The sequence below is a fragment of the Onychostoma macrolepis genome, chromosome 17 (assembly GCF_012432095.1).
Source record: "Onychostoma macrolepis isolate SWU-2019 chromosome 17, ASM1243209v1, whole genome shotgun sequence".
Taxonomy (NCBI): domain Eukaryota; kingdom Metazoa; phylum Chordata; class Actinopteri; order Cypriniformes; family Cyprinidae; genus Onychostoma; species Onychostoma macrolepis.
Window position 1 is genome coordinate 28,409,669 of NC_081171.1, and position 25,964 is coordinate 28,435,632.

The 25,964-nt window shown below is 37.7% G+C and overlaps 1 protein-coding gene across 1 annotated transcript; it reads left to right on the forward strand.

Annotated features, from left to right (window-relative positions):
- Positions 1–1,215: 1,215 nt before the first annotated feature.
- On the forward strand, positions 1,216–8,888 carry nkx2.2a (NK2 homeobox 2a). The gene is made up of 3 exons (XM_058749751.1): positions 1,216–1,246; positions 6,830–7,135; positions 7,800–8,888. The coding sequence occupies exons 2-3, from the start codon at positions 6,868–6,870 to the stop codon at positions 8,345–8,347; spliced, it is 816 nt and encodes a 271-aa protein (XP_058605734.1). The 5' UTR covers positions 1,216–1,246; positions 6,830–6,867; the 3' UTR covers positions 8,348–8,888.
- The last annotated feature ends 17,076 nt before the right edge of the window (positions 8,889–25,964 follow it).

Genomic DNA, 25,964 nt, shown 5'->3' on the forward strand with positions numbered 1-25,964 from the left:
CCCGTCCAGCTCATTTGAAGTGTTTCAGTCATCAACGCTTTGGAAAGGGATATATCTTAATAGCTTGACCACAAGGGTCTATCATCTCCATTCTTGCTCTGAAGGTCTTTGAGGGAGCCCTCTGAGCGGTCATAATAGGACTCCCACTGCACAACGATTCACAACAGGATGAGTGGAAAGGATTTTTGTACTGGCAAGGAGCTTCATGAGTACATTGCTAGTCAAACCAGGTACTTTAGATTAATATGGAATCTGAATGCAGTGATGAGTCCAATTTATTTATATGTATTCGTCACACTGTGGCATTGCTCTCAAGAGCAAGGATAACATGAGGATAATCTCAGTCTTTTACCCGTAAAGTGGCGCCCAACAAAAACCAGTGGTAATGTATTCCTCCACTGATTAATGGTTGCTCCCTCCGTATTTAGAAAAACCATCATTGTGATGGAAAGTTTCCAAGCTGGACACAATGAAATATTTGAGACTCTTTGCAGTTATCGATAAGAATACAGTTCGTTAGTTCTGGAAAATGCTCTCCTTGTACAGAAAAAAAAAAAAAAGAAGAAGAATAATAAAATAATACATTTTATTTGTGCTGGCCTACATATTGTGAGAGATAAATAACACAACAGGGTTATCTTTATCTTTAAATGGAAACTATCCTGTGATAAAATGTCTTCTCATAACAATACCTCTATTTGAAACAGCAACAAGTTATTAGAGATACTGTTAGATGCCATTTTCTTTGCTAAATTTAAGCTACCTTTTTCCAAAGCAAAAAAAAAAAAAAAATCTAGTTTTACTCTAACCTATAAAGCTATTTCTTTATTGCAAGCAAATAAAATATAGGCTACAGTTAAGCACTGCTGTATTATTTAGTAAATTATGGCAAATATTGATGCATGTAGTTTAAATAGACATTTTCTATTTAAGCACTAGATAAAGCATCACTCTTAGCATTGGCCATCTGTGGAATCTGTAATAGGCCTACTTCAATTACTACTGAGGCTTAACTTTACACATCTATATTTACTTTTTTCGTAAGTCTGCCAATTAATTATTAATTACTCATATTCAGAATGATTCAATTGTAGCACATCGCAGTCAGATTGAAAGTGGAGATGCACGAGCAACTTTAAGCTGTTTGAATTGATCGAAAATGTAGGTACGCCCTGGCTTCACACCTTGAGTAGACCACGGATGAGCCCTGAGTCCTCTGACCTTGGATATCAACAACTGCATGAGGGTATCTTAAGTAAACGGGGTTTTAACCAACACAACATGCCACATCTGCTCATTTGGCTATGCAACATCATGGCAACCAAGCGATTTATTGTAGAGATTTCTGGCAGAGACTTTCTTAGCCGCAGGTTTACCAAAGCCACGTGAACAAACTTTTTTGTTGGCTATTTGATATAATAAACAGCTTTGGACAATTCACAGCCTAAGTGTATCAAAACGACACAGAAGGCAGTAATAGCACTTTGGTCAATAGTGTAGCATGAATCGGTGAATACGGATCAGCTAAAAGCGCTCTTATGAGGCAACCGTGTTTGCTCTCATGACCAATTTATTGCCGACGAACATATGGCCAATATTTTGTCTCACGTCATTGCAGGGGGAAAACAAACATCATGTAATGTTAGTAGCAAATCTAAGGCAGAGCCACTTCGCCAGCTATGCAAACGTACTTGGACAATATCAGAAGAGGAGTGCTTGCTCCCCGGGTATATAAAGCACATCAGGCTTATCGGTGCGTGCGTCCTTACTTTCATTTGGAGATATTTCATTAACGGTGCGGTGTCTTAACGCAAGCTGCACCACTTAGCCTCTTCCGTCAGCCGCCAGGTGAGCGTTTATTACTATCACTCGACCTCTCCGCGTACAGTGCGTTAGGTAGGTTGTGCAAAGATTAAATGCTTGGTCGCTTGCCTGTGTGTGTGTGTGTGTGTGTGTGTGAGAGAGAGAGACTGTGTGTGTGTGTGTGTGTGTGTGTGTGTGTGTGTGTGTGTGTGTTCGCTCGTGCAGGCGCACGCGCACGCGCACGCACTTGTGAGTTCTATTAAAAGCCTAAAGTCTAAAGGTATACTTGCTTGTAATGCTTCGTGCGGTGCAATCCTCCCCTTGTTGTTAACGCCTAATCATATTCGAAAATCATTTCAGAAATTCTTCCCTTTATTATGAAACAGTAATCTCTGGATATGAAAACTTGCATAACTACATATGACATAGTTTGAAACCTATGCGTCAATCTCACCATAATAAATAAAATTATTATTATTATTATTATTATTATTATTATTATTATATGTTACTGCTTTTTGTTTTCGTCGTTTATCATCACATTGTTAATTATAACTGTATTTTAGGTAAGTTAGTATCCCCCACACACACACATATATATATATATATATACACACGTATGTATGTATATATATATATATATATATATATATATATATATATATATATATATATATATATGTGTGTGTGTGTGTGTGTGTGTGTGTGTGTGTGTGTGTGTGTGTATGTGTGTGTGTGTGGGGGATACCTAACTTACCTAAAATACAGTTATAATTAACAATGTATAGGATACAACGTAAAATAACCAAAAACAGTGTTTCTGTGTCGCAGAAAACGCCATTAGAACTATTCATTTTAGTTCATTTTTTTTTCAGGCTATACGCATTTGTACCGGCAGAGTTCGCCCGAGTATCAAAAATGTCTCTTCTTTGCTCATCTCCACCATCATCCTCAGTGGAAATCATATGACTGGATGCAAGTATAATTCATTGGTGTGAAAGAAAGAAATCTCGCTCTGAAATATGTACTATTCCTAACTTCACGTGTGCGTAAAGCAGGGCCAGTTTATTTCAATTAATCTGTAATTAATTTCAAACGGATTGCAAAAATAGAGACAAACGTCCCAGTGGACTTTAAGATACCGAGAAAAGACGTGATTAAAATGATAATCCTTAAACCAATTTGTTTTGGGTACTCTGATAAAGGTGCCAGGACGGAGAATTTAACACTTATGCGCCATGAAATTCACCGTTACAAATAAACTGGTAGTTAAACAAATGAAGGCATGTCCCTGGGCCATGGGCAGCGTGTTAATCTCCTTCTGACATGTTTAATCATTAGAGGCTCTGAGACGAATAAAGGCGCAGCGTTTGCCCTGCAGTCGGGAGAATCAGACCAGCTCCAAACGATCTGTGCTGCAGGGCATTTTCTTGGGGCAGCGGCTAAGTCTCACAAGCCACCAGACTTATTTTTATACCAGCATTTCCCTGTTATGGCCTTTTAATCGCAGGGGAAAAGCAGAAAATCGCTCTTGTCAGTTTATACATTTATCATGAGCACCTAGAGGGAAACAGGGTTACATTTATCAAAGCTTAACTGCTCGCCCAAGGCATCAGAATACGCTGAAATTCGTCGATTAAAGCAAGAAATGATCAACGTTATTATTGTCCCCTGGCCTTCAGGCAGCATTAGGATTTTCTTTTTAATCAAGCGTATAAAGGTCTTTTTTGTTGTCCCCAGTTATTAACAATAGCTTCCATAAAATGACAGGTTCAGACATTTTTGTTCGACAAGGAATTAATTAATGGATGTTTAGCGTTATTGTATCATCGTATTTACGAAACATTGTGTTTTTAAATAAATATAAAGCGTGCTAACTATATACAATTCCAGATTGCAGAGAACCGCAGTTGTTTCCTCAAAAAAATAAGTCTTTATGATGATTTGTTGGTTTTATTTTAAACACGCGTTAGTAGGGGCTATAACCTACTCCTAATAATTTTCATATATATATATGCATATGTTTTGTGCGTGTACACATGCAACATGCACTAAATGTTTTTAAATATTGATGTGATGCTTTGTGCAAGATTTTATTTTCTGAACCTGAAAATATGCCTATAAGATAGACACCGAAATATACATTTAAATTGTGCGCGTTTTACTCAGCGCACATTATTATTATTATTATTATTATTATTAATAATAATAATGTTACTGTTAAAACGACTGTAGCCTTTTTTTATCCTGAAAATTATGATTCTAAACATTTTTCAACCCTCTCTAGCCAATCTGACACTAAGTGCTCACAACTGATGAGGGGACCTCAAGTACTGAATATTTAGACGCGATGTAAACACCGTTGTGAATGCTCATTTGGGAATTACACTATTTTAACTCAAATCGGTGCGCTAAAATACTCCTCTTTTCAGTATAAGCGCAGAGACAAACTGTCTATTTGAGCTACCTGCAAAAGTAAACAGGTAAACAGAAGGAAATGGCTCTTGAAGTGAAGTATAGCCACTCAGCCTGTGCACATTTACTTCTCCTTACCGAACTCCTCGGTTCAATTGTTCAAACACATTCCCAAATCACTGGCCACAGACAAACCACGAGTCCTGCCATCGATCGCCGGACTGTGTTGTGCTGGTTACATTGGAGTAGAGTAGAGTAGACTGGGGCATTAATTAATTCCTTATTTACAAATTCTGTCACCAGCCTATATATTCTGGAAATAAAATTCGAAACTGCATTAATGCCAAACAAAGAGTGTAACAGTAACAGTGTATCATGTGTTTAGTTTAAATCTGCTTACAGACTGCGTTTGCAAGGTTCTCGTCATTTATCATTTCATGGTTACAGGGATGTGTTCAGTAACCTGTCTCTGCGGCATGGGAAGGCTGGGAGAATGACCTTGCGAAAAGCGTTCACAGTTCGACTTTGCTCCTGGCCCGTCCAGTTCAATGCTCCCATTGTCTGATTTTTCTGTCGCTGCATGATTAATTCTACGTAAAACTCTGGTTAAGTATTTACCTATCAGGTAACTGATTATGAAATTGATCATAGGTTGAAAAAATATGCTTGATTACTTGCGTGTTTAGATGAGCTTGCTGCTATTGTAAATCTTGCTAAACCAATAATCCTACAGGATATTTTTCATTTTTATATCCTATCGAATATTCTAACACGTCGCTTGCAGAAAGCGAACGTTAAAATCAGTATTCACTTAATCCCTGAATCTAACGTTACTAACGTTACTATTATTAAGTTATAACAACAGTAATAATATATCTTTTCAACACATAATTAATAATGAAAAATATAAAGAAATAGGTTTATCTAATTTGTACCTCACTTATCACCAATCTTGAATGCTTGCATGCATGCGAGAAAAAGAGAAAGTGCGCGTAGAATGTGTGTGTGCGCGCGCGTGTGTCTGAGAGAGAGAGAGAGAGAGAGAGAGAGATGAAGGACTTTCCTTGATATTGTGAAGGGGTACAGAAATGAATGAAGAGATAGTCCATTGAAAGCAGTGAATGCCATGACAACTAGGAACAACCTCAGATTTATTCCAAACAGTTAGAACGTATTGTACAGGGGCGTCAATCATCTATTATTTTGGCCCTTAAATAAATGCAAAAACTACGGCCGGACAAAGGCTTCCAACAGGAGCCGGACATTTGTCTACATTTCCCCTATTGTCTGCAGCTTAGCAATCGGTTTGTATTTGTGTTTGCCCGGGTTCGACCACCCAGGATGAGCAGAGGACTGGCTAGAAACGTGCAACATTGTCACCCACATCACATACTAGATAGGAGGCAAAGAGGCAAAAAAGAAAAGATAGGACAGAGGGTTGAAAAGGAGAGGCAAAATACACAACAATAATGCTTCACTTTTTGTGCTGCGGACAACGGAAAGAAGCAATACAAATATAATGATCAGAAATTTGTTTTAAAAAGGAGGCAGTAAACTTTCGTTCATGTAATTTGAACATAGTTTTACTGTTGACCCACATAATCATCTCGATCAAATGTGTTACGAGTAATACTTCGTTTTTAACGTGCGCTAAACGGCTAAATGATAAAATAAATTATGCAAATTGCACAAGATTTATTTATTTTTTAAAGTCACAATAACAATTTCTCTAACAATAATAAAAGAGCTAATAATCATCCAGGGGGAAAAAAAAAAAAAAAAAAAAAGATCATTAATTGTTTCTTTCCCGTTTCATCTTTTTTGATGGCTTAATCATGTCCAGTGAACGACCCTTCTCCTTAATCCCGAACCAAAATATTGACCTACATAAATTAGTCTGTTACCACTAGAGGCGATTTCGTTGCCCTTTTTAAAATAAACAATTTTGGGGATTACAAAGAGACATCCTCCTAAATGCTGGATCCAAACAGCACTTTCAGTGCATCATTTATTTATATACATCTGCGTTATAAGTTACTACTGAGGAATATGCACAGATTTTGTCCATTTCCAGTTCAAGAAGGCCTATGATGTGTATAAAGCTACTTGGAGGTTCTTTGTATGTAAATAGGGTGTAAAAAGGCCCTCCCCATCTTTGTAATTAATTGACACGTTATACCACTCATCATGTTCTGAAGCACCAATGGTATAGGCTAGGATCTCCCCAAAACCCACAATTTCACATCGGCAAACACTGTCTTCATCCACTTGACTCCCAAGACCCGCCCACACGTGGCCAACCTTTTTCGTTTTTAATGCTTTTTCACTGCAGGTTCATGTGTTGAGACCAACCTTATATGGACTGATCAGCCTGGTAATGGCTTATTTCCCCCTAACACCCAGCAGTAGCGCAATATCCATGAGCTAGATATACCACTTCAGTCACTTTGGCATTCTTCCTGGACTTACAGAACTGATTTCTCCGCTACTTTTTTTCCCCCCAAGCAACGGTTACCGATCGAGCCTCATGCATCGACTTCAGTTTACTTCGCGCTGAAACGGCACCGATCCTATATTCATTAAATCATCTGTGTTTTGTGTTTTTAAACAGAGGATTGCCAAACTGGTGCAGCAACTTCACTGCATCAAATGCCCCAGAACATGTCGTTGACCAACACAAAGACGGGCTTTTCAGTAAAGGACATTTTGGACCTCCCTGATACTAACGATGAAGAAGGATCTATCACCGGGACTGAGGAAGATACGGAGGGTTCTGAGGCGACTAAAACGCCTGGAGTGCTAGTGCAAAGTCCTTTAGAGAATGTTCAAAACCTGCCTTTAAAGAATCCGTTTTATGATAATAGCGACAATCCTTATACCAGATGGCTCGCAACTACGGACAGCATCCAGTACTCATGTAAGTAGCAAGAATTCACACAAGTTGAAAGTCTCTTCGATTGTAAAAAAGCACTATTATTTACTCACAAATATTTGATTTTTGCACAGCTGAAATCATTTTACAAAATCACTGTTTTTGATAGCCTACTGTCGTAGATCTGCAGATTTCCACTGTTGCGCTTGTCTAAAGGCGTAACCTATTATGTGCTTCTGGATTGTGATCATAACTGCAATTAAATTAGTTATCAACACTACAATTTTTGTTTCAGAAATCATGTTTAAATTCCCCAGACAGTTTCTGGGAGCTTTACTGACTGATAGTTTTCGCTTACATTTTCCTCTTTGTTAATCAGTAACTGTTGAATCGGCTATACGGCAAAATCACCGTTTGTATCACACGCCCCGTGATAATAAGGGCCTATTAAAAAGAAAAGCATGTTCATGTTATGAACAGATCTGCAATAACAGATTGCTGAATTGCTATTTATTTGTCCGTCTGACCTAATTTAATGTTCTTTGGCAAATATTTGTTCGTTTGTATAATTGAAAATAAATACAAAGAAATGTCACTTATACACACAATTACATTTTACTTGATGTGGTATTAAATGTAATTTTTTCCCCCCCTTTCCTTTTTTTTTTTTTTTTTTTTTTTAATTTAATTTTATTTTATTTTGAACCAGTACACGGCCTATCCGCAAACTCTCAAGACTCGTCTGCAAAATCTCCGGAACCTTCAGCGGACGAGTCGCCGGACAACGACAAGGAAACTTCGAGCAACGGCAGCGACTCCGGTAAGAAGCGCAAAAGGAGGGTGCTCTTTTCCAAGGCACAAACTTACGAACTCGAGCGCCGGTTTAGGCAACAGAGGTATCTGTCAGCCCCGGAGAGGGAGCATCTCGCCAGTTTGATCCGCCTGACTCCAACCCAAGTGAAAATCTGGTTCCAGAACCATCGATACAAAATGAAGAGAGCCAGGGCGGAGAAAGGTATGGAAGTGACCCATCTCCCTTCTCCTAGGCGGGTGGCCGTGCCTGTGTTAGTCAGAGATGGCAAGCCCTGCCATACGCTAAAAGCTCAGGACTTGGCAGCTACTTTTCAGGCTGGAATTCCGTTCTCCGCGTATAGCGCCCAGTCTCTCCAGCACATGCAATATAACGCGCATTACAGCGCCGCCACCACACCACAGTTCCCACATCACTTGGTGCAAACGCAACAGTGGACTTGGTGAACAAATACTGACTTGCAAATGCAGGGCTGCATTTTAAAGACCGTGGTAGGGAGCTTTCCAAACAAAAATACAAGACTTTTTATTTTTGCAGCTTGACCCTTTCTCACCAATTTATTTTGGGGATTGACGTGTGCGCCATGTTTACATGTTTTCGTTAAGAAAACCGGGTCAAGCCTCTCCCCAAATTTAAGAATGTTAAAGCTCTTGTGAAATTTTGTAAAGTATGTTTGTGTGTTGTAGAAATGTTTTCCTTTTGTCCTTCGTGTTATAAGCACGTGCAAAACCACTTTATGATTATAGAAAATTTTATTTCTTTCTTTTACAATGGACCGAATATATTTATGGCCATGAATAAACATTGGCAATCTTTAGCTTATTACATTGGTTTGTTTTCTATGTAAATATTTTGTGATAACTGTTTGCAATATTATGTTTGACCGTTCAGTAAGCTATAGCCTAAATATATCCGATATTTAGGGAAAATGGAACATCAGTTGTCAATAAATACCCCTCATGTTAATTTCAGTAACACCGCGCGCTGGCGAGGGAGGTCTACAATTCTTTTTATTAAGACTTTTAATAAAATGATGTGTTTCAGAAATTCCGATTTGTTTTGCGTTTGGTCTCAGTGATTTCGGACACCTTTAGCAAAATATGGATCGTTTCTTCGCCATCTCCCATTAATACAAATACTTCAGAATAAACTAATAGAACGAATAAAAACAAATAATATAAATATGCTAATTTATAAATCCTTTGTGTTTGCACAAATGTTGCTTTGGACAGCTTGTCGCTCTCCCTGTCACTTCATCAGCAACACAATTGGCTTCATTTTTCCGAATTTATCTGTACGAACACTTCAGCAATAAGAAGGCTAAAGTCACTTGTGAAATGGGGGTAAAAATCCACTCACTTAATATAAGAGGGCTTCTTCAGCTAAGCAGCTTTTCATTCAAACGCTCTCTCCTTTTCAGGCTCCGCGGCTGACATTTCGGGTGTTAAAACGGCACATTTAAGAGACAAAACACACGTGACAAAGTTTTGTTAGCTTAATATTATGTCATTTTACTATTTGCAATGCAATTATAGAATATTTTATTGTCAACTAAACAAATGTGTTGTTACGCTTTGCCACAGAAGTTATTTTCTTGAACTGATATGCACCGCGGCCGTATACGAGTCAGAACATTTTTTTACACATCGGATGTCAGCTAAGAAATAGCTAAAAGTCCAAATTGCTATATATAGTATATATATAGCCTACTTTATTTTGTTTTTAAATAGGCAAAAACAACAGCTCTCTTTTTGGTTCGTTTCCTGGTGAGGATTAGCCTATCGTGTAGTAGCCTATTAGTGTCTTGGGTCAATACTAGGGTTCAGTGCAAAATCCGAAATGGTTTGCTTTTCAAATATATATTACAGCAGATGCGAAAGTAAACTTGGCTTTCATTAAACAAACGTTTAAAATAGAAACGCTGTGCTAATTATTTGCAGAATTAATCTTAAGCGACTCGATCTTTTCCCTATGCTTTCTACAGTTGGTTTGATTGTGACTTTTTGATATTTTGTTTATTTATTAATTTATGTTTTTAAATTACTCTATATAATATTTGAATAATATTTTGATAGCTAGTTCTTGCAAAACCGCTATTGTTTGGTAAGGAGAAGGCGGTGTGAAAATGACAGAATTGTACTTGCACCTGTTGTCGACTATAAGAAGTCATTTTTGACGGTATATTTAACGTTTCTTCAGTGTACCATTTTAGAGAAAGACAAAAAAACGTTTCCAAAGTTTTACCACTGCTTTTTTCTTTCCGATTAGTTTTTCCGTCTGTGATTGTGTAGCAAAACTGCGCTCAGAAGAAGAAGAAGAAAAAAAAAGAAGAAAAAAAAAATCGTGGCCACAGTTGCGTTGGACTGATGGTCAACAATGTGGCGAAGCACTTTTGAGCAGTCTATAGTAGCACAATATACAGTACATGACACAAAACCTAACAAAGCTTGGGGTCGGTTGTTGTGAATGTTAGAGGCGTGCATATTAACAGGGGGAGTGTATCTCCGGGTGGAGAGAGGGAGAAAGACAGTCCGCATTTCTTGGTGCTATTCAGGTCCTTTATCTGGACCAGTGCATCCCTGAGTCAGGGAGATATATCCTTTTTTTTTTTTTTCCTTTTTTTTTTTAGCGCCTGTCAGTTGGTGCCATTGTGGTGCTTGTTGTACACGTTCTATTCCATATGGACAGCTGGGCCCGCAAGAGGAGAAAGGAATCCCTCACAAAACCCAAATTGTGTCCTGCTTTCAAACGCAGCATTGTTGTCTCTCAAAGAAAAACGAATTAAAAATTCGTGCTATATCTATTCTGGAAAAGAAGGCAAACCCATTCACAGATAACAGGGAGTCCTTCTTCCTTGATATAGCAGTGCTAACAACAGTTCTCTCATTCCTTTAACCCTCTCATAAACTCCCCCTTTTCTTGACGTTGAAAGGGAATGATTATTGTCTGTTCTGCAAAGTCTGTAGCGTTACAACTTCATAACTATTTAATAGATACTTTCTTATTTCCAGTCCCGCATAAGTGAATTAAAGGCCCTACGTGTTGATCATTTCTCTGCGAATGGAAATGTCCAATTATTATTTAAATGCTAAGCATGCATTTAATAATGCAGATGCGAACTGGTATCTATCTATCTATCTATCTATCTATCTATCTATCTATCTATCTATCTATCTATCTATCCATCAATCGCAAAATACGCAGCAAGCGATGCGGCAATTGGCAAACATATAGCCTACATATATAGCCTACATATGCTGCCTTTTTTTGCGATAGCCTACTAAATTGCATTACAGATTTTTTTTTTTAAATATAAAATACGAGGATAAACCATTCACCTAATATTCCGCGTGTAACAAAAATAAAGATTCCATGAAATTTCCTGAGGACACGACATCTGCCTTACGTAGTAAAGAAAAACACTTTCTGTGTAAGACAAAACAATTTAAACATTGTATGATATTATCTGGAATTAGTCTCGGTTGCGAAGTATTTTATCGAAAATATCAAAAGTAGGCTAAGGGAGTCGCAAACGCTCATAAAACGATTTTGAATGCATGCTGAAGTTAACGCGTGGATAATAACCCTTTCACGCCTCCAAATGGGATATTTCAGGAAGTGTGCACTTGGGTGTCCATGGATCCAGATAACTGTTACCATTTTTTGAACTTCAGCATGAATCATTTCTTATCGTCCATATCTCAAAATGAGGGTTCTCAACGCCTTAATAAGCAGGACTAACATTTGAAGGAAGTAATTTGGTATTTTATTGCCAAAAGAAGATACAGATTAGATTCAACCACCATCTCAAATGTGTTACAAAATGAGTGCATTTTCAGTGTGATATGGACCAAATCACACATCACCAATATACTTGCCACAAGATGGAGACAGAGCCCGTTGAAAGGATCAGTAAGCCGAAGTGTTTAGATGTCACGATGAATTTTGTTGGTGTTCACGATATGATCCGCAGAGAGGCGCAATTGGTCCACACAAACCAAGACCTTAGCACCACAGCCCGCATAATACAGAGCACAGATATGGAAGTGGATAAGTGTTATCAGCGTCCTTGATGTTATTATTTTGTCATCAAACGTTGCCTTCTCGGAACATTTCAACCGACAAAATTATATATCACGGTAGGCTATTTTACCATACAATTTGCTGATTATGCATGACCACTAAATTATTACTTCCACTCTTACTTCCCAGAGTCCATACTTAAGCACCGTCATAATAACAATAAGCTAAATAATAATAATAATATATTTCTAAATGTTTCAAACTGCAATAACTGGATCAAAAACCGCTACAGCTATTATGAACTTTTTTTGCTATAGGCCTAGCCAAAAACTGGATTTATGTCATAACATTTGTTTTTTTTTTTAATTACAGAAACAATAGTGTAAAAACGTTGTTTTCTTTATTCTTTTATTTATGCATTTGTTTATTGCAATTGCCAAAGTAATATACTTGATAGCAATTATTTTTTCTTTCATTTATTTATATAATTATGTTTAAATCCCTTTCATTAAATACACAGCCAATCAGATTTAAAAAATAAATAAATAAATAAAACAAAATAAAAGTGAAATCTTCCAGGTAGCTTCAGGTCAGACACTTGGAGATCTCTGTCTCTGTATAGTTATAACAGTTTCAAAGTGCAGTGCTTTCTTGAGTATTCTAGGCATATGTTAAGTAGATCCTGAATTTCACCTCTTCTTACTGAATCATTACCAAATACTTATTGCCCACGGCACTTTTTTTAAGTTGCTTTTTTTGTTTACCCATATAGTTTCCCATAACAATGGACATAAATAATCAAGAAAGAAAGAAAAATGAAAAATAAAGTTGAGCTCACACTTACTTCATAGAAGTCATGATCAGATAGGTTTGTTTTTACAAGCATAACTGCAATGCACTGGGTATTATTTTTCTTTAGTATGTCCTAACATGACAACTGTTTTGAGTGATGGGAAATCAAAAATATGATTGTAAATCCAGGTTTGATTTGCAGACAGAAAAAAATGAAAAATGTAGTCATTCAACCAAGCAAGCCATTTGAACTTATATGTAAACTACAAAGACTTCAATATGTTTCAAATGAAAGGTTATTTGACTGACTGGTTTTAAAGAGTTTTATTTTTATTTTAAACGATGGTAAAATGATGCGAGTAATTCCCTTTAGGTCCCCCCCCCCCCCATCGCATTATTGCATGATAGTTAAAACAAAATTACGGTAAAGTATGGCTAAGCCAATGCATCCCATAATGATGCAAAAACCCTATGTATGATGTTAAATGAGCTAAGTGAATGTGTTAATATTGACAATAAATACACAAAACACTTATTCAACTGTCTTGAATATAATAGATGTTAACAGCGATTCAGAACTTGACCTTCCTCGGGGAGAAAGTCAGTGTGTGTATAAGTATAGAAAGGATTATTTAAATCAGACAATGTCATTATTGAATAGTTGACTTGACTCATCTTAGTATTTGACCTGTCTCCAGAACAGCATTTCTTCCAAAGACAATCTAGGCACAAATGCTCCTTGACACAATGCTAGTCTGCCATCACACTGTCAATTTGGGTGATGGGTCAACAGCACAAGCATCTCAGTTTACAGAAACACAAAGTATCTTTGTGTGCTCTTGTGGTTATTTGTTTTTATATAACATGTTTAAATCAATAAGTCTAACTCTTACAACATTTGGAACGGATGGAAAGCTGAACTGACTCAGGCCTGCATCCTGTGATCATGTGGAAGACAACAGGATATAAGGGAACTCCCAGATATTGGGACATCTGCTTTATAATTGCACTGTTTTAAGGACTCCAGAGTGATCACAAACTCTGGCTGTCTATACAAACCTCCATCAAAAATTTTCAATTTACTTGTACATCACTTGTTTAATAATACCCCCCAACCACCACCACCAAAAAAAAAAAAAAAAGGAACAAAAAGAAAAAAAATCAATCCTGCATACATCATCAACGGCAAAGAACAACTCCTAAGAAGAACACTTGGGAAGAACCGAAACACCAGGGGGAGTCCATCCTCCGTAGCTTGAATCAGTGTGGACAACAAAGATGATTTCATAATGATAATAACAATAGTTTACAAATAAATACATAAACACTATTAGGGCATACTCTAGTCTTTTATTAGAGTGAACAGTGTAGCGATATATATACACAAACTTTATATACTTTTACTGATTCTTTATAAATACATTTTAGATCTGAAAAGCTGAAAGCATTACACTGTTTACAATGATAAGGTTGGAAAAAATGATCAGTTTTGGTTCTGACTACTTAATGATTCTGGTTCTTTAATCATTAAAAAAATATTTTTGTTAAGGAAGAATAAATGGACAGTATTTGGAAAACAAGTCTTAATGCTTTCATTATTTTAAATTTTATTTATTTGTTATTCATTTATTTATGTATTTATTTATTTATTTAGTTTGTTAGTTAGATAGCATTCAAAGTTGATACATCATGAGAATTTGTATAATATAAATGTGCAAAATCTGACAAAAAAAACACCACTTAACATAACGGTCAAGCAATGAGCAGATTGTACAAAAATGTAAAATGTTGGAATGAGATTGCACAAATTCACAACCAGTTCACCAAGTAAAATATATTCCTACCTTTGAATGGATGTAATGTGATATAGACATTCATTTACAGTACGTTTCTAGGTTGATACTATATGGAGTAAATGTTTGTCCATGATAATCACACAGGTTACACACAGGTTATTGACTGTTTATATTTATTGCATCAAGCTGAATCACTGTTTTTATATATATATATATCTCGCAGCACATATCCATAAATTTAATTCATCCACATGTAGGCTACCTCATTTAATTACAAATAATAACATGCAATAAAATAAAAATACATCATTATGACATGACATAATTTTGATGCAAAATTATAAATTATATTGGAGACTTCCTTGAAAATTAATTAGCTTATTAAGTGGATTGAAGGTAAGTATGCAGACATTCTGAACTTTTTTTTTCATGGAACCAAAACATGCCTGTTATTATGACTGTATTATTATTATTATTATTCTAATATAATTTTTTATTTTATTTTATTTATTTATTTTTGGTGAAAATTTTGTATCATTGCAGGTGTCTCAACAAAATGTTAAACTTGTTGTGTAAGCCTGTTACATGTAATTGCATGTCTTTGTGGTTTATCTGAAATGTTATAGCTAATAAATAAAACAGTAAGCTCATACCAGTCTGTTTAAAAAAGAAAAAAAGAGAGTTTTGAAGTTTTGCGTACAGTATATAGTAGAAATATACTTTCCACTGTAAGTCCAGAAGGGATAAATACATATTACACATATTCACGGATCAAAGTCACTCCATGAATTTGTGAATTACATCTTAATTTAGTCAACAGTTATGTTCAGCATTCCTGTTGTGTGTTTTGTTTTGTTATGCTGTTTGGCTGTTTAATCTGCTTTTCTATTCTTAATCAGTGAGTTTGACAGACCTCTGCCAGAAGAGGGCATGATTTTAGCAACAACAGTGAGACAGGGTGGTCACACTTTTTTTAAGGTCCAATTCTATGTAAGGTCCAATAACTATGTCTCTTGCCTCAATAAACTCCTAATTTGCTAGTAATATGCATATTAATAAGCAACTAGGTAATAGTGAGAATTGCTCCCTAAACTGAAGTGTTACTATCAATTTGAATTGGGTAGTGAGACACAACACCAGCATTATAAAAGATTTTAACAGAGTTTGCCATCATTGTCAATTTATTTCCTCTTTCTCAACTATAGTCATCACTTGTTTTACTATGTAATTTCACATCCTATCTCACTAGAAAGCAGTAATTGGGCAATACTACAAAACTGGTGCCTCATTAGCATATTAGCATAACATTAAGTTTAAACCTATGACAAATTTAGCTATGGTATACAATAAAGTTATACTCTGGTACAGAGCGAGGTTGTAGATTAAATATATATGAGAATGTTATATTTTGTGGGGTCCATGCTAAAAATAAATAAATATAACAAAAAGAAAGTATCTGCCTTCCCCATGCATTTTGCTCTGGCTGCTCACTCAAATTTTCTTTCTGGCTTCAACCTGATTCTTGGACATCTGCCTTCCTACAAATACACCTCAACCAGCTGAATAGGATTTTTAATTTGTATTATTTTATTATTATTATTTTATTTATTTATTTTTTCACATACTGGTCAATTTTGAGTTTTTATTTTTATTTATTTATTTATTTATTTTTGGTGAAAATTTTGTATCATTGCAGGTGTCTCAACAAAATGTTAAACTTGTTGTGTAAGCCTGTTACATGTAATTGCATGTCTTTGTGGTTTATCTGAAATGTTATAGCTAATAAATAAAACAGTAAGCTCATACCAGTCTGTTTAAAAAAAGAAAAAAAAAGAGAGTTTTGAAGTTTTGCGTACAGTATATAGTAGAAATATACTTTCCACTGTAAGTCCAGAAGGGATAAATACATATTACACATATTCACGGATCAAAGTCACTCCATGAATTTGTGAATTACATCTTAATTTAGTCAACAGTTATGTTCAGCATTCCTGTTGTGTGTTTTGTTTTGTTATGCTGTTTGGCTGTTTAATCTGCTTTTCTATTCTTAATCAGTGAGTTTGACAGACCTCTGCCAGAAGAGGGCATGATTTTAGCAACAACAGTGAGACAGGGTGGTCACACTTTTTTTAAGGTCCAATTCTATGTAAGGTCCAATAACTATGTCTCTTGCCTCAATAAACTCCTAATTTGCTAGTAATATGCATATTAATAAGCAACTAGGTAATAGTGAGAATTGCTCCCTAAACTGAAGTGTTACTATCAATTTGAATTGGGTAGTGAGACACAACACCAGCATTATAAAAGATTTTAACAGAGTTTGCCATCATTGTCAATTTATTTCCTCTTTCTCAACTATAGTCATCACTTGTTTTACTATGTAATTTCACATCCTATCTCACTAGAAAGCAGTAATTGGGCAATACTACAAAACTGGTGCCTCATTAGCATATTAGCATAACATTAAGTTTAAACCTATGACAAATTTAGCTATGGTATACAATAAAGTTATACTCTGGTACAGAGCGAGGTTGTAGATTAAATATATATGAGAATGTTATATTTTGTGGGGTCCATGCTAAAAATAAATAAATATAACAAAAAGAAAGTATCTGCCTTCCCCATGCATTTTGCTCTGGCTGCTCACTCAAATTTTCTTTCTGGCTTCAACCTGATTCTTGGAGATCTGCCTTCCTACAAATACACCTCAACCAGCTGAATAGGATTTTTAATTTGTATTATTTTATTATTATTATTTTATTTTATTTTATTTTTTTTCACATACTGGTCAATTTTGAGTTTTTATTTTTATTTATTTATTTATTTTAGCTAAATACAATTTTAAAGCAAGACAATACCGGTAAAACATTATTATTATTATTATTATTATTACTTATTTATTTATTTTTTTCACATACTGGTGTATTTAGAGGGGTTGTTATTTTTGTTATTTTAAAATGTTATTTTGGGGGTAATTGGCTAATTGGCTTTGATAACACTTTATAACAACTTTCATTAATAAATCATTAACAAATATTATATAATGTTTAACAGATCATTAGTTAAAGTGGGCATAAAATTAAAATGTACAATTCTTATTTTTTGATGGAATACTGTAGTGTTTATTATAAAGAATTAATCTGTGCACTTCATTATTTTATTTTTTAAATCATGATTCATGCCCTCATAATCTTTAATCAAAAAAATAACCTCCCCTCCCCCTCAAAACGACTTCTCTACTCTTCCGGTCACGAGTGATGGCGCAAGGGCGGAGCAAGTGATGTGAGGAGTAAATGCTGGGATAAACGACAGGGGAAAAGCTGAAGCTGATGCTTCACTTTATAGCACTGACACCAGTCATGAGGGAGTACGTTACCCTTAAACACTGAAAAGATAGTAAGATATTACGACAACATTACTCTTAGGACATCGCAAACTAATTTATTTCATGAACATGACTTAACCTGATGGAGGATGCGCTCATATTCAGGCAGTCTCTCTCTCTCTCTCTCTCTCTCACTCTCTCTCTCTCTCTCTTTCGCGTGCGCTGTTTTGGCATGTTTTGTGCTGTTGATCGTGGTCATCATCCCTAATAAATAGCTCATTTATTCATGCTTGGGTGTCGGCGGTGAATCAAGTGGTGAGAAATCCCCCACCACTAACTGCAAACTGGCATTTCAGATCTGCCTCCATTTTGTTAGTAACACCCCAACTTCCAACGATCCGATCAATTCTCGAAGCACGAAATCAAGTCCCGCCCTCTCATTTCAGATGCCGTTAAACTCGGATATACGTCACAGAAAAGAAGAAAAGACAATCGCAACTTCCTTTTCATGCCGAAAGTTGAGAATTGATCGGATCGTTGGAAGTTGGGGTGTTACTAACAAATTGGAGGCAGATCTGAAATGCCAGTTTGCAGTTAGTGGTGGGGGATTTCTCGTCACTGGATTCACCACCGACACCCAACCATGAATAAATGTTTTATTTATTAGGGATGACGACCACGATCAACAGCACAAAACATGCCTAAACAGCGTGCGCGCGAGAGAGAGACTACCTGACTGACTGAGCGCATCCTCCATCAGGTTGTCATATTCATGAAACAAATTAGTTTGCGATGTCCTAAGAGTAATGTTGTCATAATATCCTAATATCTTTTCAGTGTTTAAGGTAACGTACTCCCTCATGACTGGCGTCAGTGCTATAAAGTGAAGCATCAGCTTCAGCTTTTCCCCTGTCGTTTATCCCAGCGTTTACCCCTCACATCACTTGCTCCGCCCTTGCGCCATCACTCGTGACCGGAAGAGTAGAGAAGTCGTTTTGAGGGGGAGGGGAGGTTAACATTTTTGATTAAAGATTATGAGGGCACATTAATTTTTTAAAAATAATGAAGTGCACGGATAAATTATTTATAATAAACACTACAGTATTCCATCAAAAAATAAGAATATTCAATTTTGATTTCATGCTGACTTTAATGTATATTAAAATGCTTACAGATGTAATTAAACTTTAAAATCATATATGATCATGCAAATCTACAAATGTATTTAAAATCACTTTATACTTTTCATTCAGAACTCATTAACAAACATTATTATAAATGTTCTACTAAATTATACTCATAACTTCGTATAACTACTAATTTATAACTATTTTTTCTACTATGCCTAACCAAAACCCAACAATTAACAATACCAGGGAGTCAAGGAAACCAGGAACGAGGAGACGAGGAATTCACAAAACGAGAGTCTTTAATAATCCAAATGGGAACATAGAGCACATGCAAGGAAGACATTCAGAATGATGTTTAAGACCGACAAACACTAACTGAAAGGACTGGGGCTTTTAAAGACAAGATAACGATGGACGAAAGGAGACACACCTGGAATCAAATTAACAATCAAGACGAGGGAGGACCTGGGTCACAGGGAACACAAACACAAAGACAGGTCCATGATCCTGACATAACGCCACATCCCGGAAGGCGCTTTCTCGTTCCGTAGAAACATCCGAGGGAGGGACGGGTGGGAGCTTGGGTGGAGGCTCTGGAGGAGGAGGGACACCCGGGAGGGGGCCGGCAGACAGAGACCAGGGAGGCGACGAAGGAGGGAGGTGCCAGGGAGGAGACAGGAGGGACCCGGAGCAGGAGGAGTCCAGCAGGACCCAGGCCACAGACATGATCACAGCGCACGGTGGAGCCGACAGAGGGAGAAGCCATGGAGGAGGGATGGCCGCCGACTCCAGGGTGCGACCAATGGCGGCAGAGCAGGTGGTGGAGGAGGTGGAGGTGGTGCCGGCGACCGAGGCAGAGGCGGGGATCCAGAGGGCTGTGGTGGAGCCGGAGCGACAGAGGACTGAGGAGGAGCCGAGGGGATGGAGGAGCCTGACGCAGCCGGAGGGACGAGGGAGCGCGCCGGAGCCAGTGGAGTGGAGCCTGAGGCGCAGGATGGTTGACGCCAGACCAAGGCGGAGGGACGAGGGAGCGCGCCGGAGCCAGTGGACAGATGGGCCATGGCAGAGAGGAGGGAGCTAGGAGCCTTGGTGGAGCTGACGGGTCGACGGACCGAGGTGGAGTCCGGGCCTCGAAGGCTGGAGGCAGAGGTGAGGGATACTCCAGCGATGCTGGAGGATGGCAGTCCCGTGGAGTTCGCACCGTACAGATAGGGGGCTGAGGGCGAGCGGAGGGACTGCCAGGCAGGAGTGGGTGGGTGGGAGGGCGGGCATTTGTGAGCCTCCAGTCTTCCAGGGCTGAACTCAGGAATGGGAGCCAACACTGGAGGGTGCTCTGGAGGCGCGGGCTCTGGGGGATGCCTTCGGGGAGCGGGAACTGGCGGGCGCTCTGGAGGCGCGGGCTCTGGAGGACGTTTTCGGGGAGCAGGCACTGGAGTGCACTTTTGAGGAGCAGGCACTGGAGGGCACTCTGGAGGAGCGGAGCTGGCTGGGACCAGCGGAGACGAAGGAGACTCAAGAGACGAAGGAGAGCTGGACTTGGGACCTGAGGCCCTCCCTGTGTTACATATGTGTAGTTAAATTTCATTTAATTATTATTATTATTATTATTTTTTATATATAGTTTAAAGGTGTGAAAAAAAAATATTAAAATGTCACATTTACAGATTGTGGTTGTGAGTTAATGCATTAGATAATATAGAAATAATTTTGATCAGATTAAACAACCAGTTTAATGGCATTCCTAAGCATTCAAATGCACATTAATAAATATGCTGTTAATGAGTGTATAACATCATTTGTAGATTTTTAAAAGTGCATGATCATGTATGAATCGAAAGTTTAACAACATTTAATTTATATTAACTAATGTTTTTTTTAATCATTATTTAATGTTCAGTGAGTTCTTTAGTAAGGCAAGGCAAGGTAAGGCAAGTTTATTTATATAGCACATTTCATACACAGTGGTAATTCAAAGTGCTTTACATTAAAGGAAGTGAAATAGTCATTAAAAAATAATAATAATAACAAGGAATTAAAAATAATAATAATCACAACAATAAAAACAAAGTGATTTAAAAATTGATTTAAAAATAATTTTAAACATTTAAGAATAGAAAATGATTATACACAGTGCAATTAGTTCGGACGTAGCACAGTGCTCATTCACCAAAAGCACAGCTAAACAGATGAGTTTTGAGTCTGGATTTAAATGTGGCTAATGTTTTAGCATATCTGATCTCTTCTGGAAGCTGGTTCCAACTGCGGGCGGCATAATAGCTAAAAGCAGACTCCCTTGTTTTGTGTGAACCCTTGGTATTTCTAACTGACTCGATCCTAATGATCTGAGTGGTCTGTTAGGTTTATATTCAGTGAGCATATCTGCAATGTATTTAGGTCCTAGGCCATTTAGAGATTTATAAACGAGTAAAAGTACTTTAAAATCAATCCTAAATGTAACTGGAAGCCAGTGTAAGGACCTGAGGACTGGTGTGATATGCTCAAATTTTCTGGTCATTGGTCTGGGGGTGTTAACCAGAGGAAAGGCTGATGGTAACGCCTAGGAGATTGAAGAATGATTTCCAGACACGGGATATGAACTGGGGCCCACAATCGGAGACGATGTCCTCTGGGAGAACGAAGTTATGGAAGCCGTGATGGAATAAGGATTCTGCGGTTTCCAAGGAGGCAGGTAGGCCCTTGAGGGGAATTAGTTTACAGGCTTTGGAAAACTGATCAACTACTACTAGGATACAGGTATAGTTGTCTGAGCTGAGGAGATCCTCTGATGTGGGACCATGGTCGACGGGGAACGGGGAGTGTAACCAGTTTTCCAGAGGGTAGGTGATGTGGTGATTTGGACATGGCACAGACTGAGCAGCGGTGGACATACTGGGAGGCGTCGCAGGCCATACTGGGCCATCAGTACCGAGCTTGGAGGAACGAGAGAGTTCGATAGCTGCCTGGATGTCCAGAGCCCGGTGAAGCATGAAGTGAGCCCAGAAGGGTTAAACGGAGGGAGGCTGGTACATAGGTCTTTCCTTCTGGCCCTCCCAGCGGAGCAGGTTTGGTGAGAGTGGCGAAGCAGATCTGTTCATCCAATTCCCATTGAATGGGGCTGACTATAATGGCTGGAGGGAGAATGGACTGTGGTGCTGCAGGACTATCAGGCTGATGAATGTGGGAGAGGGAGTCAGCTTTAACATTCTTGTTCCCAGGAGGGTAAATGATGGTGAAGTTGAACCGAGTGAAGTACAAGGTGCAACGGGCTTGGCGAGAGTTGAGTCTTTTAGTATTCTGGATATATTCTAGATTCTTGCGATCTGTGATTACGGTGAAGGGCTGTTGAGCTCCCTCCAGCCAGTGACGCCACTCTTCAAGGGTCAGTTTAATGGCCAGCAATTCCCTGTTCCCGATGTCAGGTTCGGATGAAGTGACCGGAGGATCCACAATACAATCACAGACCGGATGACAGATGTCGTGCTCGTTCCATTCTAGTGAGTCTGGTGGCATCCATCTGCATAGGTTCTGGTACTGGGTAACCGGCAGGGGGCGAGACTGGTGGAAGAGCAGTATCATCGGAATGGCATGCGGTGATGCACTGAGAAATCCGCACGGCTCACAGCATGAAATTCTCCAGTCCCACGTTGTCATCATAGATGGCCATTTGAGTGCGGATCTGCAAATCTAGCCCCTGGCCGTAGGCAGTAAGCAGGGCTGCCATGGCGTCATTACATGACCACGCGACGCTATCCGACGTCCCCTCCAGAATTTCACATAAACATATAGTTCGTCTTAGTGACGATGCCATATACAGTTTTGGGTGTTTCATTTTTATTTTTATGAATGCTTCAAGTGCAGTTAATTATTTGTACGTGCATACAGCGTTGAAGCTCTTTTATTTGCCGTCAAACAGTTGACCTCTGCCGTGTGTGTATCCTATCGCAAAATGCAGCGAAAAGTCCTACACAATGGTAATAATGTAATTAAGATGTTTACATGTATGTACTGCACTTCAATAATGCGACTAAAATAGGAATACTCCACGTCTCGTGTTTACTTCGATCATGACTTTAGCCGGATTAAGGTAATCAAAAATCTGTTTACATGCTAGATTCTTAATCAGAGTATTGTCTTAATCTTATTAAAATCGGAGTATTGATGTCCATGTTAACGTACCCACTGACACAGAGGGGTGAGTGCAGAGATAAGGGGAGCTTGATTGGCAGAGACAGGTGGCAATGATTAGTAGGCAGGTGAGAGGGACCTTGTTAATGTGATGGGTGGTGTGGCAGAAACCCTGACATTAATAGCTATGATGCTGTTTTTAAATCAAATCTATACATAGCTATGACAGGACACACTGGCATCTAACAATGATTTGGGAAAAAATAAAAAATAATTTAAAAAAAATAATTTAAAAAGCAAACAAAAAACATATGCATAAACCCAAATAGGAAATAAAACAGTTTTCAAATAAGCATGTGTCCTGTTCTGTGTCCTAAACTCCTGAAACACTAGTGTTTCATATTTTAGAGCAGTCAATACAGTTTTGGATGTACAAATATGTGTGTGAAAATATTCAGATTTAACCCCCCTTTGTAATCGTTAACATTTTCATAAGTAACTGTAATTTAATTACACATTTTCTTTCTCAGTAACTGTAACAGATTACAGTTTAACATTTATTTTGTAATTCAATTATGCAATTCTATTACATTTAACTAGTTACTCCCCAACACTGATCATGCTATGGTGGTTAAGCAGCGAATTACATAATTTACGAGAAACACACCCCTGAATAGCACGGCAGTCAACACTCTGTTTTCTAAGTCTCTAAAACTGTTAAAGAAAGAGCTGGGTGGTATGACCAAAAAATGGCATAGTGCTATTTTTTTTTAAGATTCTGTTGGTTTCACAGTATACAGTATCATGGTATTTGTGTGCGTGTTTATTACACACTTCTTCCAGGTCTGACATATTAAATCATTATTTTTTGGTTTTATACAGCCATTATTTGTCTATATTCTGGCGTTACATTGCTTTGATCCTGATGTACTTTTACTCATCTATTATTGAAAGTCAGTCTAGAAAACATGAATTTTTGTAGGATCTTTTGTGAATTCTTTTCTCAAGCTAATATTAATAGTATGCTTTTACTCACACTATCAAGTGTTAGCAATAACTTCCGATCTAATGTGGATTTTGCCACACGAGACAGAAATATATTATTTGTAGCTTTTTATTTAAGCTACATGCTACACCTGCTTAGCATTTTTCATGTAAACATTTATTATTATAAAATGTTCCCAAATTACACTGAAATGACATACAACTCATATACTGTTGTATATGTATTTGCTTCATTTATTGTCTATTGTAGTCTATTTAATATAAACGCAACAAAGGATACCCCTCTTCCACCAAAATCAGATGCATGTTCTGCAGCCAGACCTCATTCTTAGCAAGCTGAACACACAAATGGGCCCCATGTTTCCAACAGGTTACATTGCTATGCATTGTTTATGTGACTAAGTAACCATTCCAAACACAAACATGGCACTTCGCTGTGTTTATGTATACCAGGGGTAACCAACCCTACTCCTGGAGAGCTGAGTTGAGGCTACTTGACTCTTTGCCCAGGTTTCCACTTGGTATTTAATGCGTTTTTGGTGATACGATCATGAAAGGTCAGCTGAGATGCATTGCTATTTTTACTTTGTGGTAACAAGTATTTAAATGTATCTCCTTTGAGCATTTGTGTTCAGATATTGTTGCAAGCCTCTTATGCTTTCACATCCTACATTATTTTCTCTGAAATAGCAAATGCCACACACAAATACACTTGCATGAATGAATCCATGTTACGCAGCTTATGAGTAAACAGAAAAGAAAGTTGAATAAAAAGTATGTGGTTGGCAATTTGAATTTCAATTGTAATATTATGTACAACACAACAAAGAGTTGATTTGGTCTACTTCCTCGATATAATAATCATGAGTTGGGTGGGTGGCAAATAGGCATTCAAGAGACAAATTCTAGATGCAAAGCATTTCTACAAATGCAAAATGCATTTTTGACTGCCTCCGTATGTGGTTTCAGTGATCCAATTGTGGTGTTTGTTGAATAAACACTCTGAAAAGTAAATATATGAACTGGTGTGTAGCCTCTTTATTTCTTTAGCACACAACCTCAGTCTCAGTTTAGGCTTCTCTACTTCTTTGTTCTTTTTTTACTCCTATGTATCTGATACCTATATTTGTTACTATTGCCATCTAGTGGCTGATAACAGGAACATCAACTAATCACTACATCCCCTTTCCTTCTAAATAAAACAAATTGTAGTGCATAAACAACAGAGGCAATTTAACACAAAATTATCAAATTGTCACTAAACAGCCATTTAAAAAAAAAAATGCTTTTCTAATGTAACTAGGCATAGTCATTTACAAATTAAGTCAATAAGGTTTCTTTATGATACAGGATGATCTTCTTAGTATAGGAGAGTCATCATTGGTTTTTGCAGAATGACCATTATCCAAGGTAATGGAAGAAGACAAAGAAGACTGCATGCTTGGTGGTACTTGTTCTTCAGGTGAGACCAGAATTTCTTCTCCTTGCTTGTCAGCCACTGTGTTGTTTGTTTCTTGTGTCTTAAGGAGACTTCTGTGATTTCTCAGAAGAATTTGTCCCTTCTCTGTTCCGACAACATATGATCTTGGATTTACATCTTCCAAAACAACAGCCTTCTTGTCCCAGCAGTTTGCATCTTCCACTCTCACAATGTCATTCTTTGATAGCACATTCAGCATTTTTGTTTGTTTGTTATAGTTTGTCTTTTGTCTCTTTTGGAGGGCTTTCTGTTTCTGCCTTACTGTTACACTGCTCATCTTGTCTCGTTTTGTATTCATTCTGAAGGGAAGCGTCATTCTTATCTTACGATTCATTAAGCTGCAGGAGATGCATGCTCAAGAGGTGTTGCTCTATAGCTCAGAAGAGC